Source organism: Poecilia reticulata, linkage group LG16, assembly GCF_000633615.1.
Source record: "Poecilia reticulata strain Guanapo linkage group LG16, Guppy_female_1.0+MT, whole genome shotgun sequence".
Taxonomy (NCBI): domain Eukaryota; kingdom Metazoa; phylum Chordata; class Actinopteri; order Cyprinodontiformes; family Poeciliidae; genus Poecilia; species Poecilia reticulata.
In genome coordinates, this window is record NC_024346.1 from 3096698 (window position 1) to 3110674 (window position 13977).

At 36.2% G+C, this 13977-nt stretch overlaps 1 protein-coding gene across 4 annotated transcripts; it reads left to right on the plus strand.

The window, feature by feature from the left end:
* Positions 1–271: 271 nt before the first annotated feature.
* LOC103477606 (NACHT, LRR and PYD domains-containing protein 12-like) lies at positions 272–13673 on the plus strand. 4 transcript variants are annotated; one of them, XM_008430811.1, is made up of 18 exons: positions 272–620; positions 1521–1637; positions 2172–2255; positions 3424–3507; positions 3789–3872; positions 4866–4949; positions 5512–5589; positions 5985–6071; positions 6276–6339; positions 6649–6847; positions 7620–7716; positions 8919–8970; positions 9088–9310; positions 9538–11314; positions 11402–11575; positions 11987–12160; positions 12268–12314; positions 12457–13673. In XM_008430811.1, the coding sequence occupies exons 1-18, from the start codon at positions 607–609 to the stop codon at positions 12990–12992; spliced, it is 3975 nt and encodes a 1324-aa protein (XP_008429033.1). In that variant the 5' UTR covers positions 272–606; the 3' UTR covers positions 12993–13673. The 4 variants fall into 4 exon arrangements, with proteins under 4 accessions (XP_008429033.1, XP_008429034.1, XP_008429035.1 ...); XM_008430812.1 differs by lacking the exon at positions 5512–5589; XM_008430813.1 differs by lacking the exon at positions 4866–4949.
* Positions 13674–13977: the final 304 nt, after the last annotated feature.

A 13977-nucleotide genomic window follows, 5' to 3' on the forward strand; every position in this document is an offset into this window, starting at 1 on the left:
CCTGAAGTCCCAGAAATGCAAAATACACCAGCAAAAGCTCTCAGGATGAATTTAGGAGATAAGTTGAAAATGGAGGGAGAGAGTATTTAAAAAGTGAACATTTTAGATGAGGCAATTAGTTAAACTTGAGTACACAGTGTGCTTATAGACTTGCTTTTGTTCTTAAAGGAAAACTGATGAGGGGATTTTATGGTGGAAACAGGTTAGACTAGTTCACTAAAGTTGCCAACTATGTGGCTTTAACAACTGTTGACTCTTCATGGTTGTTGAACTGAGAAATTCCTTGTCTGATGAATGAGGAAATGTTTGGAAAACAACAAAGTCTCCATTGTTTTTCTTCACATTCGTCTAACCGAAACGCTCTACGTTTCACTCAGAAAATCTCCATGTGTTCCTTGGATTACATGGACAGGTCAGATACTTTCTGCTCTTTGAGAAACTGAGAAGGTGTTTTCTAGATAGAAAGGCGAAGAACTACCACCTCACCTTTCACCATGTCACACGGAGCTGCTCTACCCGTTTAAAGGAACCTGTTTCAACCAGTAAGCAAGGTGTTCACTGTGACAGGCTTTCACTTACACTCTTGGTTGGTCTGAGGTGATTCTCATGGAAAAGGCAAAGTAAGTACTTAGTTTATTTACTTTTTTTTATTTTCTTTTTTTATTTTCTGGTTTTTAAATTATCTACGAAATAATATTAATTCCCAACCTACATCAAGAACTATAATCGCTGCACCATGACTGATTGTGATAGATTTCGTAAACCTGAATACAACTTGTGCAACATACTGACTTCTAAATTATGATAAAACAATGACTGTTAGGTTATGCCAAATTTGATAAAGACTGACAAACTCAAAAAATATCAGATATGTTTATGACAGAACATGGCTGACTATATGATTAACAAGTACAGCAACAACATGAGGACAATGATTTGCCAACTTTCAGCTAGTGAGTCGATAAACGTGATTTAAAATGGCCTCAGTACGTGGCAGCAAAACAATCTAAATGTTTGAGCTCGTCTTCTGTCTGCTGCAGTTCAGCCTGTAGCCTGAACTTCATCTGACTAATTGTGAGCTCATTAATGTCTCTCTGCTCTGTACTGAAACCACCCTAGATAATACCTTCAATCAAAATCTTTGATTGACTCACTATTACATATAACTAACTATAAGGTTCAACAGCCTTGTATAGCTATGTAAAACGCTGCAGAAATATATTATGCTTTCATCGATCTGAATCTAAAATAGTCTGATTTAAAAATAGATTATTTCATACTGGTCATACAATATTTTAATAGAGGTGACTTTTGGATTTAATTTTGGATTTGGAAGATTTAATTTAATGTCATTTAAAATAAGTGAAAATAGAGGTGCAAATAACCAATGATTCATGTAGAAATGTGTCAGTCTCTCTTTTTATGGCTGTAGACAAGAGAAACAAGAAAGTCATGGTTTCTGTGCCTGACAGAGAGACAGACAGCTTTCCTTGTAATAATCCAAGTGATTCTACTTTTAGGATGAATGTTGGTGAAGGTGATCCAACCATGAGTTTGTCTCAAGAAAAAAGAAAGATAAGTTTATCTGTGACCGATGGCTTGACTGAGGACCATATCAAGAAGAACAGACATGAGAGGTAAGATGAATAATGAAAAATGTTATTTACCTGTAATGGTAAAAGGTACAAGGCTGCCAGGACATAAGAATTGTATTCCTTGTTACTTTTCCAAGAGGAATATAAATTATCCTTCACTTGTATAACCTGCTCCACACTCACCTGAGTTACTGAACGTAAACATCACCAGTACTGGAGAAAAATCAGTTAAAGCCCAAATCCAGTTTAGTGTACCATTCAGCCAGTTCAAAATACTGCAGAGCATATGAGAGAACATTAGAACTGTGATAACCAGTCCCTCTGATTAGAGGAGATTTCCAAAAAGATGCACTTTTATGATGCATTCAAGTACATCTGGTACACTCAGTAATCTAAATATCAAAGAGATTTAAATGTATTTATTCAAAACAACAATGCTGTCAACTTTGAATTAAATTCAAAATTCAAGTCTGTTTTATGTTTTTCTTGCTATGTTTTAGCTTTAAACTCTTGTGGTTTTTGCCTGATAACCATTTCCCTACATTGTTTTTCTTTTCCTTATGTTTTTTTTTCCAGCTCTGATCAGAAAAGATGTCCCTCTCCAGGCTGTGAGTCAGTAAACAGTGAAAAGTCCAGGGATTATCCTCTCGAGTTCAAAAAGTAAGTTTATCTCTTCAATTTTAACCTATTATTTTTTTATAATGTACCAATCTAAACACAATTTTAGGCAACTTAGAATAAAAACATGGTAAATTTATATCTATAAAATTCAGATCCATCTACTTTCTACAATTAAATTACATTTCTGCTAAGTTCTATCAAATCCATTCATCCATCCATTTTCTTGCACCCTTGTCCCTTATGGGTCGGGAGGGTTGCTGGTGCCTCTCCAGCTAACATTCCAGGCGAGAGGCGGGTGATAGGTATTTTCCTAGAACCTACATAAAAGAACCACAGACAACGTATATGAATTTTATGACAAAGCTTCTGCAGCAAAAGGAGAAGACTCTGTCAACTGCTTCTCAGAGCTGTTCACAGAGCGTTCTGCCAATCTTTGGGCAGAGCTTGTCTTTTATTATCAAACTTCAAAGAGGGAGGATAGGCAGGATAGACAGCAGAGGAAAAACAGCAAAGGTCGTAAAACAATTTACCTAAACAACTAGCAACCCAGTTCCAGATGCGATATCTGATTTACGGCCTGAGCCCGGTTCAAATCTTGGTCAAACTGTTTCACCTGAAGATGAACAGGCAACTGTGACCCCCAGGTCAGTTAATACACACACTAAAGAAGAGAACATTTTAATCTGCTCGAACATTAGACTGAATATGAACTAAAGTAACAACAAAATGATAATACCAAAAAATCTCTATCACGGGGTCACCCTGGACAGGTCACCAGTCTGTTGCAGGGCAACACAGAGACACACAACCATGCACACACACACTCACACTCACACCTAGGGGCAATTTGGAGAGGCCAATTAACCTGACAGTCATGTTTTTGGACTGTGGGAGGAAACCGGAGTACCTGGAGAAAACCCACCATGCACAGGGAGAACATGCAAACTCCATGCAGAAAGACCGGAGCCGGGAATCGAACCCAGAACCTTCTTGCTGCAAGGCAACAGCTCTACCAACTGCGCCATTAGTGAATATATAGAAATGTATCTCAATTAAATTATCTAATTTTGCTTTTTTTACCCCTTTGTTTCAAGGTTGATCTTTTTTTTTTCTTTTTGACAAACTGGAAAATGTATACAGTATGTACTAGCGCTGATCTAAGCTTCACATACTTTGTCTGAGTTTGTTTTTTAAATTTTCTTCTCAGCTCTAATCAAGGAAGATGTTCGTCCCCAAGCTGTGAATCCATGAAAAGTGACAAATCCAGGGATTATCCTCTTGAGTTTAAACAGTAAGTTCATCCACTGAATATTAAGACAAATGATAAAACATACATAAATCTTCTCTAGGTGCTTTACAAAAAGATATGGTTAATTATATAGTTCTGCATACAAATGAAAACAATTTCACTTTTAATTTCTACAATTAAATGTCACTATAATACAGATTGAAGTCAATTTATATTATAAAAATATCTAAATTCAATGATTGAATAAAAAAACATTTATTTATTTTACTTTTACTAAGAGGCACTGAGTTCCACAAAATGTTTCTTTTTTCTGTTTCTTCCAGGTCTGATCAGGGAAGATGTCCCTCTCCAAGCTGTGAATCCATGAAAAGTGACAAATCTAGAGATTATCCCCTCGAGTTCAAACAGTAAGTTAATCTATTAAATATTCGCCAATTTATGAAGCACCAATTCACAACAGAAGACATTTTGAGGCATTATTATCAAGTCAACATGTTGAGTTCTTATACAGCAACATAACTTTAACTTAAAGTTCTTTAATATACTTTAGTTTGTTGTTTTTTTGAGTTCGATGATGGCAATTGACAAAATGTAATGTTTATTGCTTGTTTGATAATTGATGACTGTATGACGTTTTTATGATATAAAATATTTCACCAACACCTTGTTGAGGAACTGGGCTATGCAAATAAACTTGACTTGACTATTTAATTTCATTCCAAACAAAAGAAACTTGATCATCTTATTTCAAATTACTATATTGCACATGCAAATATTTCTATTAGGATCATTAACCACAGTTTGAGTCCCATCTGACTGAGAAGTACAAGGAGCAACTTTCTCTAAAACTCAGTTATACATGTCACAAAAATATCTTTTTATTGTATTTTTAAAAATTTATCTATATTATTGCAATTTAGAATTTGTACAAATAAGACAGTTTCTATGTTAGTTACTTACTTTAAAAACAGTGAGTTTCTGTGCTCCATTTTCCCATATTTACAATCCTGATTGCTCTTTTTTGTAATATTTTAGTTAGATTTTAGTTAGATTTTAGTAGTTCCACACAGTAGATAAGATGAAGCAATGCAGCTGAATTCACAAACAAAGAAATGCCATGATTTGTTGTTGTTTTTGTTTTATTAATTCATTAATTGTGTCAAATAATTTATTTAAACCTATAAATGCTCCCAATCTACAGTTTTATTATCTGTATTTTTGGACCTTCATCTGTCTATGTCCATTATTAGAAATATTTGTCATTATTTTATGCTGTTTTCAGTTCAACATTTAACAGTTCAATTTCCCTGACTGACCTGCTGCACATAGGAACTAATTTTATTATATTATATCAAGTTGCATTTTAACTTGAATGTTTTTTGTGTCTTATTTCGTCCCAGGTCTGACCAGGGAAGATGTCCGTCCCCAAGTGGTGTGTCCATAAAAAGTGACAAATCAAGGGATTATCCTCTTGAGTTCAAACAGTAAGTTATCTATTGAATGTATAATTACATTGCAGTTTTCTATCCCATGATTTCCATTGATCTGGATTCTGCCTCAGTTTTTCCCCTTTGCCTCTGATTAGTACTTCTGGTTACTTTGTCATTCTCACCTCTGCCTCAGTTTATAAGCTCACTGGTTCTCTTAGTTCGTTACTGGATACTCCAGTTTTCATTTTTGTTAACCTGTCTGTTAACTACTGCTGTCAACTTGGTTCCTTCACTATTCACTGTGCTCTGTAAGTCTTTTAGTCTTTCTCATTTTTCAAATAGTTTCACTCCATCATGTGCGTCTGTATATTTCATGATCCAACAAACATGATTTACATAGATTGCTTATTTATATTTTTAGTTATTTAATCTCTTACTTCTATTGTTACATACAGATTAATTTGTGCTGTTTTTGTCAGTTTGCTTTGGTTTAAAGATTTAAAAGATTGTATTTCCCTGACTGACTTGCTGCAAATAGAAACTGGCTCTGATGTTTTCTTTTAGGGATTTTGCTCCACTTTAATTTAAATGTTGTATTTTGAACTTTTTCTTCAAGGACTCCAAGAGGTCCCTCTCTAAGCTGTGAATCCATAATAAGTGACAAATCTAGAGATTATCCTCTTGAGTTCAAACAGTAAGTTAATCTATTAATATTTACCAGATTTGTGAAGCACACACACATAAGTCATATGTCTGTCTGAACTCCTATAGGTAAATTAAGTTAATTCAATTTATTATTATTATTATTATTATTATTATTATTATTATTATTATTATTATTATTATTATTATTATTATTATTATTATTATTATTTATTTTCAATCAAAAGAACTTAGTCTGTATTATAACAATGTATCTATTAAATTGCCCAATTTGATCATTTATTTTTTTATCTGCTTATTGAAACTTCAAGATCTAATATTTTTGCCTGAGTTTCTGTAAAGAAATTAGCTTTAATCATTTTTCTTAAAGGCACTGAGCTTCACGTTTCATCGTTTAAATCAAACCTTTTCTTTGTTGTCTTGCAGCTCTGACCAAAGAAGATGTTGTCCCTCTCCAAGCTGTGAGTCACTAAAAAGTGACAAATCTCGGGATTATTCTCTTGAGTTTAAGCAGTAAGTTTATCAATTTAATACTAAACCAACTTATGAAAGCATACGCAAGTATTCTGTAGGTCCTTTACAAGAAAAGAATGGCACCAAGTCACCATATAAGATCTCAACTCACCTCATAAAACGTTGATTTTTTTTTTTTATCTATCTTGTAGATTGTTTGTGTGGTTTATTCATCCATAGGTATTAATTGTGTCTTCTTCACAGAAGCTACCAGGAAACAGCAGAGCATTTTACAGTTCCTCAACAAAACCTGGTTCCAATATTTAAGGTTTGTAATAATGTTGAGTTGCACGTCTAACTACCGTATGTGGTCATCTTGGGAGAAATGGGATGTCTGTCAGTTCTAACATAAACTTGACAGTTTTTCATTACACAAAGACTCTAATATTTAAGGACTAAATTTAAACAGTTGTGAACAACTGTATTTGCAGTTTCTGAAAAGGAAAACAGGTGATTAAAGTGAGAAAGTTATATTTTTTAGATTGTGATGTTTATAGACTAATCTTTAGTAAATAAAGAAATGCAGCTGAGTTTCTAATATTCACGATTTGAAGGTTTCAAAACTGTTCTATCACAGATCCTCGAGGAGAGCATTGTTGCTTTTATAAAGAATGAGCTGAAGAACTTCCAAAAGCAACAAGATCACAAAGGAACATGTCTGAGCCGAGAGGAGGATGCAGATGAGAAGAGGAGCAGCAAAGATGCTTTTCTTGCCATCGCTCTGCAGTTTCTAAAAAGGATGAAACATGGGGATGTGGATTCCTCTCTGATGAACAGTAAGAAACTTTTAATTACCATCTGGTCATTTGTTCTTATAGACAGGTTGGACCAGAAATGTACTAGCTAAAGCAAAGTACTTCTGCATCATCCTTAGAACTTTAGTATTTTATGAACAACACTCGTTTCACCAGCTGGTCTTAAATGATAAATTGCAGCATGTCATAGTTAAACGTTTCTATCGCATGTTGAGACCTCATCTGTCAGTCAGGAACAAGCTGAGGCTCTTTCAAACATCATTCTCTGCTTCTGGTGTCTGACTATGGGAGAGTAAAGATTTAAAATTGTTCTTTGCTGTTTCTGTTGTAGATTCAGCTGAAGTCCAACTTTAAGAGATCTGGACCTGTCCAACCTGTTTGCTTTAAACAAATAAGGAACTTTGATGTGTTTTTACACCTTTAACTGAACACATGTACAAAGACAATACAAGATAAATTTAATTGTTTACTTTCCTTATCATTATCAATAGTTATTAGCTGTATTTGAAATAAATAAAACTTTCAATTATATCTAATGAAACTTTTGGAGGCTAAATGAAGGAAACACCTTTTACCAAGATAACAACATAAATTACTGCTGATATTCACTGATAATCTCTTTTTTCACTTTGGTACATATTTCCTCAGTTAATGGAGTCTAAAAGTGCTCTGTCAGTTTTGGAAACATGGGGAGGAGAAGGAGGGTTACGAAACATCATGTGATGCTGCTTTGATGTAATGGCTTAAACCAGCTCATCTGGTTTGCTGTTTGTGTTTTCATTCTTTTGCTAAGGTTCTGTGGTGAGTCAGGGTGAGGTGAAGAAACAAGCTCACCTCCCTGGAAATGATGAACTTTCTGCAGAACATGACATCCAGGCAAGACCTGAGCGGTAAACAGAGAACTTCAAAGCTCATTTTTTATTTTAGCAAATTTTGTAACTGCTTTTCGCTTGACTAAATGTTGGGCTCAGTGCATAGAGAGTACTGCCTAAACGCTCCCATAAAAAAATATAAAAAGTCTCCTTAATTCATGCCTTGTTGGTTTAAATTGTTTCTAAAGTCTTAGAATTGAGTAATAAACTCCCTGAGCAACAAACTCTCTGGATGATCGCTGGTCACAAAGATCCTGCTGAAGTGGTTTAGAAGGACATTAGTTGAGATCTGGATCAGCTTCATGTCATGTTTTCAGAGTTTGGTCAGAGATAGTCATGAAGTTTTTCCCCCTTATTTACAACAGCAAAAAGAACCATAAATACAGACATGAACACTTTAAAACCCAAATAGACACCAAATATTTTTAACTGCTCTTATATGATTTACAAGCAACACGTTAGACAATTCCAGGTGATAAATTTCACGTAGCACACTCATTTAAACACAATGCAGACTGTGGGAAGAACACAGAGAACCCTGAGATAATCCATACAAGCATGACACATTCATTTCTTTACTGCTTAAATTTTATAAAGACTTGGAAGACAAACTGTTCTATCTGGATTTCATCACCATCAGTCATGTCTGCCTGTCAAATCACAGCCTCCAGGAAGATTCTGTTCATGGGCCAAAGCTGCAGAGACACGCTTTGAAAAGTCAGTCCAATAACATTCTGTCATTTAAGGAAACCCATAAAATGTCAGATATTAAATCTCCTAAAAGCTCAGATACAAACACCTCCATGCTTGTAAGAAACGTGTCTAACTTTAATATTATGTCAATAAAGTGGAAGGTATTTTTAAGGCAAACTGCATGAGGTTTTGTTAATATTTCTAAACCTACAAATTATTTTACTCTTTTTTTCTTAAGTCTTTAAATAACTTACTAAAAGGCTTTAGGAGCAAATCCCTTTGTGTCTTTATTTGATAGTTCATATGTCTAATTTCTTTTAGGTCTAGGGAATTATAAACTGTCCTTTTCCAAGCTGCATGTCCAATAAAAGTGAGAAACTTTTATAGATAAGCATGAAGTTTCTTGTAAATTTTCATGTTTTGGAATACAGGAATAACAGTACTAATGTTGTTAGGTCTTTCCTTATTACTGTTTCCAATTTGGGTTTATTACATCCAATTAATTCTAATAAATAATTTATCCTTAGAGTTCACCAGAAACCGTTAGAGGACTTCATCACTCATCAAACAAACCTCAAGGTTAGTAGGTCAAGGTTTGGTATCATGACAGAAAATAGGTGTTTCTCCAGTGAATGTTGCAATTACAGCTATTAAAATGCTAATTTATAATTTCAATTTTAAAATATGTTTTCACAGATTCTTGAAGATGATATTTTACACTTTGCACAAAATGAGCTGCAAACTTTCTGTAAGATTTTAAGTCAAGATTTCTCTGAATCCTCTGAGAGTCAAGAGGTGGAAGTGGATCCCCATGAAGACGAGAACGAAAAGATAATCATCAAAAAGGCTTTTTTGAAAATCACTCTGGATTTTATGAGGAACATGAAGCAGGAGGAGCTTGCTCACACTCTGCTAAACAGTAAGATGATTGTATAATTATATGTGTTTGTCTGTGTGTTCTTATTGCAAAACTATGAAATTGGGATTAACAGCAACGTGACAAAGCCAAAACAAGTTTAGAGCACAAAATCACAAAAATGTTTTCTTTTCCCGTCATATTATTTAGGCAAAAGAAATAGTTTCAGGCCATATCGATAAATGTACACGTTCCTAAATTACAAAATGTGCTGTCTTTTTGTTTTTCAGAGAGTGTTATAACCATGTGTCAGCATACACTCAAATCTAACCTGAAGAATAGGTTTGGTTACGTGTTTGAAGGATTGGACAAGGCAGGAAATTCAACGCTTCTGAACCGGATCTACACCGAGCTTTACATCACTGAAGGAACCCCTGCTGAGGTCAGCTGTAAACATGAAGTGAAGCTGATCGAAAGGGCATTCTTGCGCCCAACTAAACCAGAATTAACAATTAGACGTGAAGACATCTTCAAATGCTCAACAGGAAGAGATAAACCAGTCAGAACAGTGATGACAGAGGGAGTAGCTGGCATAGGGAAAACAGTCTTGACAAAAAAGTTTGCACTGGACTGGGCTGAAGGAAACATTTACCAGCACATCCAGTTCATTTTTCCATTGTCCTTCAGAGAACTAAACATGTTGATGAGGGAAAAGTTCAGTTTGGTTGAACTTATTCATCTCCTCTTTCCTGAAATCAAAGAAGCTGGAATTCACATCTTTGAAGAGTTCAGAGTTTTGTTCATCTTTGATGGTCTGGATGAGTGTCGATTTGATCTGGATCTGAAAACCAAAGAGGTCCTGACTGATGTTACAGAGCCAGCATCGTTAGATGTTATACTAACAAACCTTATGAAGGGGAAATTACTTCCTTCAGCTCAAGTCTGGATCACAACTCGACCTGCAGCGGCCCATCAGATCCCTCCTGAGCTTGTTGACCTGGTGACTGAAGTCAGAGGATTCAATGACCCTCAGAAGGAGGAGTACTTCAGAAAGAGATTCACAGAGAAAGAGGAAAGCAGAAGGATAATTTCTCACATCAACTCATCAAGAAGCATCTTCATAATGTGTCATATTCCTGTCTTCTGCTGGATCACTGCCACTGTTCTGGAGGACGCCATTAAAACCAATCAGGAAAGAGACTTGCCCAAGTCCCTGACAGAGATGTACGTCTATTTCCTGGTGGTTCTGTCCAAAGTAAAAAATATCAAATATGACGGAAGAACAGACATCGATACCTTCTGGACTCCAGAGACCAAGGACACAATTCAGTCATTGGGAAAACTGGCCTTTGAGCAGTTAATGAAAGGCAACCTGTTCTTCTATGAATCTGACCTGACAGAGTGTGGCATCGATGTCAGAGCAGCCTCAGTGTATTCAGGGGTGTTCACAGAGATCTTTCAGGAGGAGAGAGGACTGTTTCATGAGAATGTCTTCTGCTTTGTCCACTTGAGCATTCAGGAGTTTTTGGCTGCTCTTCACGTCCATCTGACATTCACCAACACCGGAATCAATCTGCTGGCAGGAGAGGAATCAGCTTCGACCACCTTTGAGGATTTCCATCAGTGTGCTGTAGACAAAGCTGTACAGAGTCCAAATGGACATCTGGACCTGTTCCTCCGCTTCCTCCTGGGTCTCTCTCTGGAAACCAATCAAACTTTCCTCCAAGGCCTCATTACAGTAAAGGGATCAGAAAGTAGCTCCAGTCAGAACACCGTACAGTACATCAAGAAGAAGATTGGGGAAAACGTCTGTATTATGAAGAACAACAACCTATTTCACTGCCTGAGCGAACTGAAAGACTGTTCGCTAGTAAAAGAGATCCAAGCGATTCTGAGACCTGGGAAGCTGCCGGCGGACAAACTGCCACCTGCCAAGTGGGCAACGCTGGTCAACATCATCTTGTCTTCAAAGGAAAAGCTGGACGAGTTTTACCTGAATAAATACTTTGAATCAGACAATGCTGCAACTGGCCTGCTAACAGTGATGGTAAACTCCACTAAGGCTGTGTAAGTTAATGAACAGCATCACATCCACATTCAATATAAATACTGAAATGAATTATGTTAACTGTCTGGTGAATATTGTGATTTTAGGTTGAGTTGCTGTAATCTGACAGACATGAGCTGCAGTGGTTTAGCTTCTGCTCTCCAGTCCAAATGCTTATTGCTGAAGGAATTGGATCTCAGTAACAACGACCTGAAAGACTCAGGAGTGAAGCTGCTGTGTGAAGGCCTGCGTAGTCCTCACTGCACACTGGAAACCCTCAGGTCAGTATTTATCTGGTTTATTTTAAAGAAAATCTTTTCAAATCAAAATATGGTGTTAATCAATATGTATATATTAGACCAGTGTTTCTCAACCCTGGTCTTCACCGCCCCCTGCTCTGCATGTTTTAGATGTGCCTCTATTCCAGAACAGCTGATTCAAATGATTGCATGACCTTCAAGTACTGCAGAAGCCTGTTAATCACCCAGAGATACAATTCAGGTGTGTGGCAGAAGGGAAACACCTAAAACATGCAGGACAGTGGGGGCGCTGAGGACCAGGGTTGAGAAACACTGTATTAGACAGTAAAACTGTAAATGCAGACACCAATAACACATCAAACCACGTTAAATAGCACAGTCATTCTTCAAAAAAATGTTTTTCTACTCAAAATTAATGCTTTTTATGTAAAGCCTTTCAGGCTGTCTGATCACAAAGGAAGGATGTGCAGATCTGGTTTCATCCCTGAGGTTAAATCCCAGCCACTTGAAAAAGTTGGATGTGAGCTACAACCATCTGGAAGAATGTGGAGTGAAGCATTTTTCTACAGGACAGAAGGACTTAAAGCTGGCATTGCAGACTCTCACGTATGAATAATTTACAGCTTTTATGCATTATAATTTGCTTTGAGGTATTCATGTCCTTTTATATTAATATAAAATGTTCTGAATGTTACTGCTGGGGTTTGTTTCAGGTTTGAGCCAAGTGGATCACAGTTCTTAAAACCTGGTCTGAGGAAGTGTAAGTATGAAAGAAACATTCATGCCTGTGCAAAAAAAAAAAAAAATCAACAAAAAGAGCTCACTTAACATTTCATACAAATACTAAGCATCAAGAACTGTTAAAAGATTGAACAGATAATGAACTGATTTCTTTCCCTCAGATGCCTGTGAACTCAGGCTGGACCCCAGCAGCACTCATAAAAACCTAATACTGTCGGATAACAACAGAAAAGTGACAGTGGGAGGAGAGCAGCAGCCTTATCCTGACCATCCAGAGAGGTTTGATGTCCTGGAACAGCTGATGTGTGCAGACGGTCTTACTGGCCGCTGTTACTGGGAGGTTGAGTGGAGAGGAAAAGTTCACATTGCAGTGACATACAGAGGAATCAAGAGAAAAGGAGAAAATGATGACTGCAGTCTTGGGAAGAATGATGAGTCCTGGAGCTTGCTGTGCTCTGATGATGGTCACTCTGGCCTGCACAAAAATGAAATGGCTTCCATCTATGGAGCGCTGTCAAACAGAGTAGGAGTTTATCTGGACTGGCCTGGTGGCATTTTGTCCTTCTTTGCAGTGTCGTCTGGAAAAATGACCCACCTTCATACATTCCACGCCAAGTTCACAGAGCCGGTGTACCCAGCTTTCAGGATTACCACTCAGCCAACTGGTTCATCTTTGTTTTTCAGCCACATTTTGTAAATTTGTTATAGATTCCGCATGTGAACATTTGAGAGAATTGTCTGTTACAGCCAGAGTGAACAGCTCTGAAATCCTCTACACTTTAAAACAAACATAACTTAATTCATTCTGATCAACTTGTTGTTTGTACTTAATGGGGTCATTAAGAGCTGAAAGAGCTGCAAGGTCTTTCAGGTCTGATTAGTGCACAGAGTTAAATTTGATAGCAGGAAGTAGTCCTGGTCACATCGGGTCATATAGAGAGAGGTTGACTTAACAAAAATATAGCACTGCATTCTCTTTCTTCCCCAGCTATGTAAAGTTAATGTAGAAAAAAACTTTTTTTGAGGGGGGAACTCTGTCTTTTTTACACTTCAGGACTTTCAGCAAGATTGCAAATATTTAGATTTTTGTCTTGATATGTGTTTTGGTTTCACGTTGCTAGTAAGAAAATCACACAATAAAAAAAATTGTCATGTTCCGAACAAAATATTTATCTTTTTGATGTAAATTTTACAGATTGAACATTTAGTTTAATTAAACACAAAAGTTAAGTTAATCTGTTGATTTGAGATTAATAACGATGACTTGATTTTCAATAAGCAGAGAAAAATTCAAGTCATTAAAGATGATCCCAAGATTTAATGGATGTATGAAAAGACTTTCAATTTAAGAAATAAACACTTCCACAGATCCATGTAATATTTCCTCTTCTGATTCAAAATTCTTCCACAGTGTCTATATGACCTGTATTTTATTATTTAGCTTAGTCAGTTTACATTTTCTGCAGGCGCACAAACAGAATGTTTTCTGTAATCAGATGTTTCTTCTTTGTAAGTTTAATATTTTCATATTAATAATCAAAAAGTCTGTGTAGTAGTGAAGACTTCATCCTCAAATTATTGTCCCAAAGTCAGTAGGATGTTTTTGTCAGGCCCAAGATATTTTTTCAGGTTTGAAGAAATAAATTATTTTCAATAATAGATCAATAAACCCAAACTTGTGA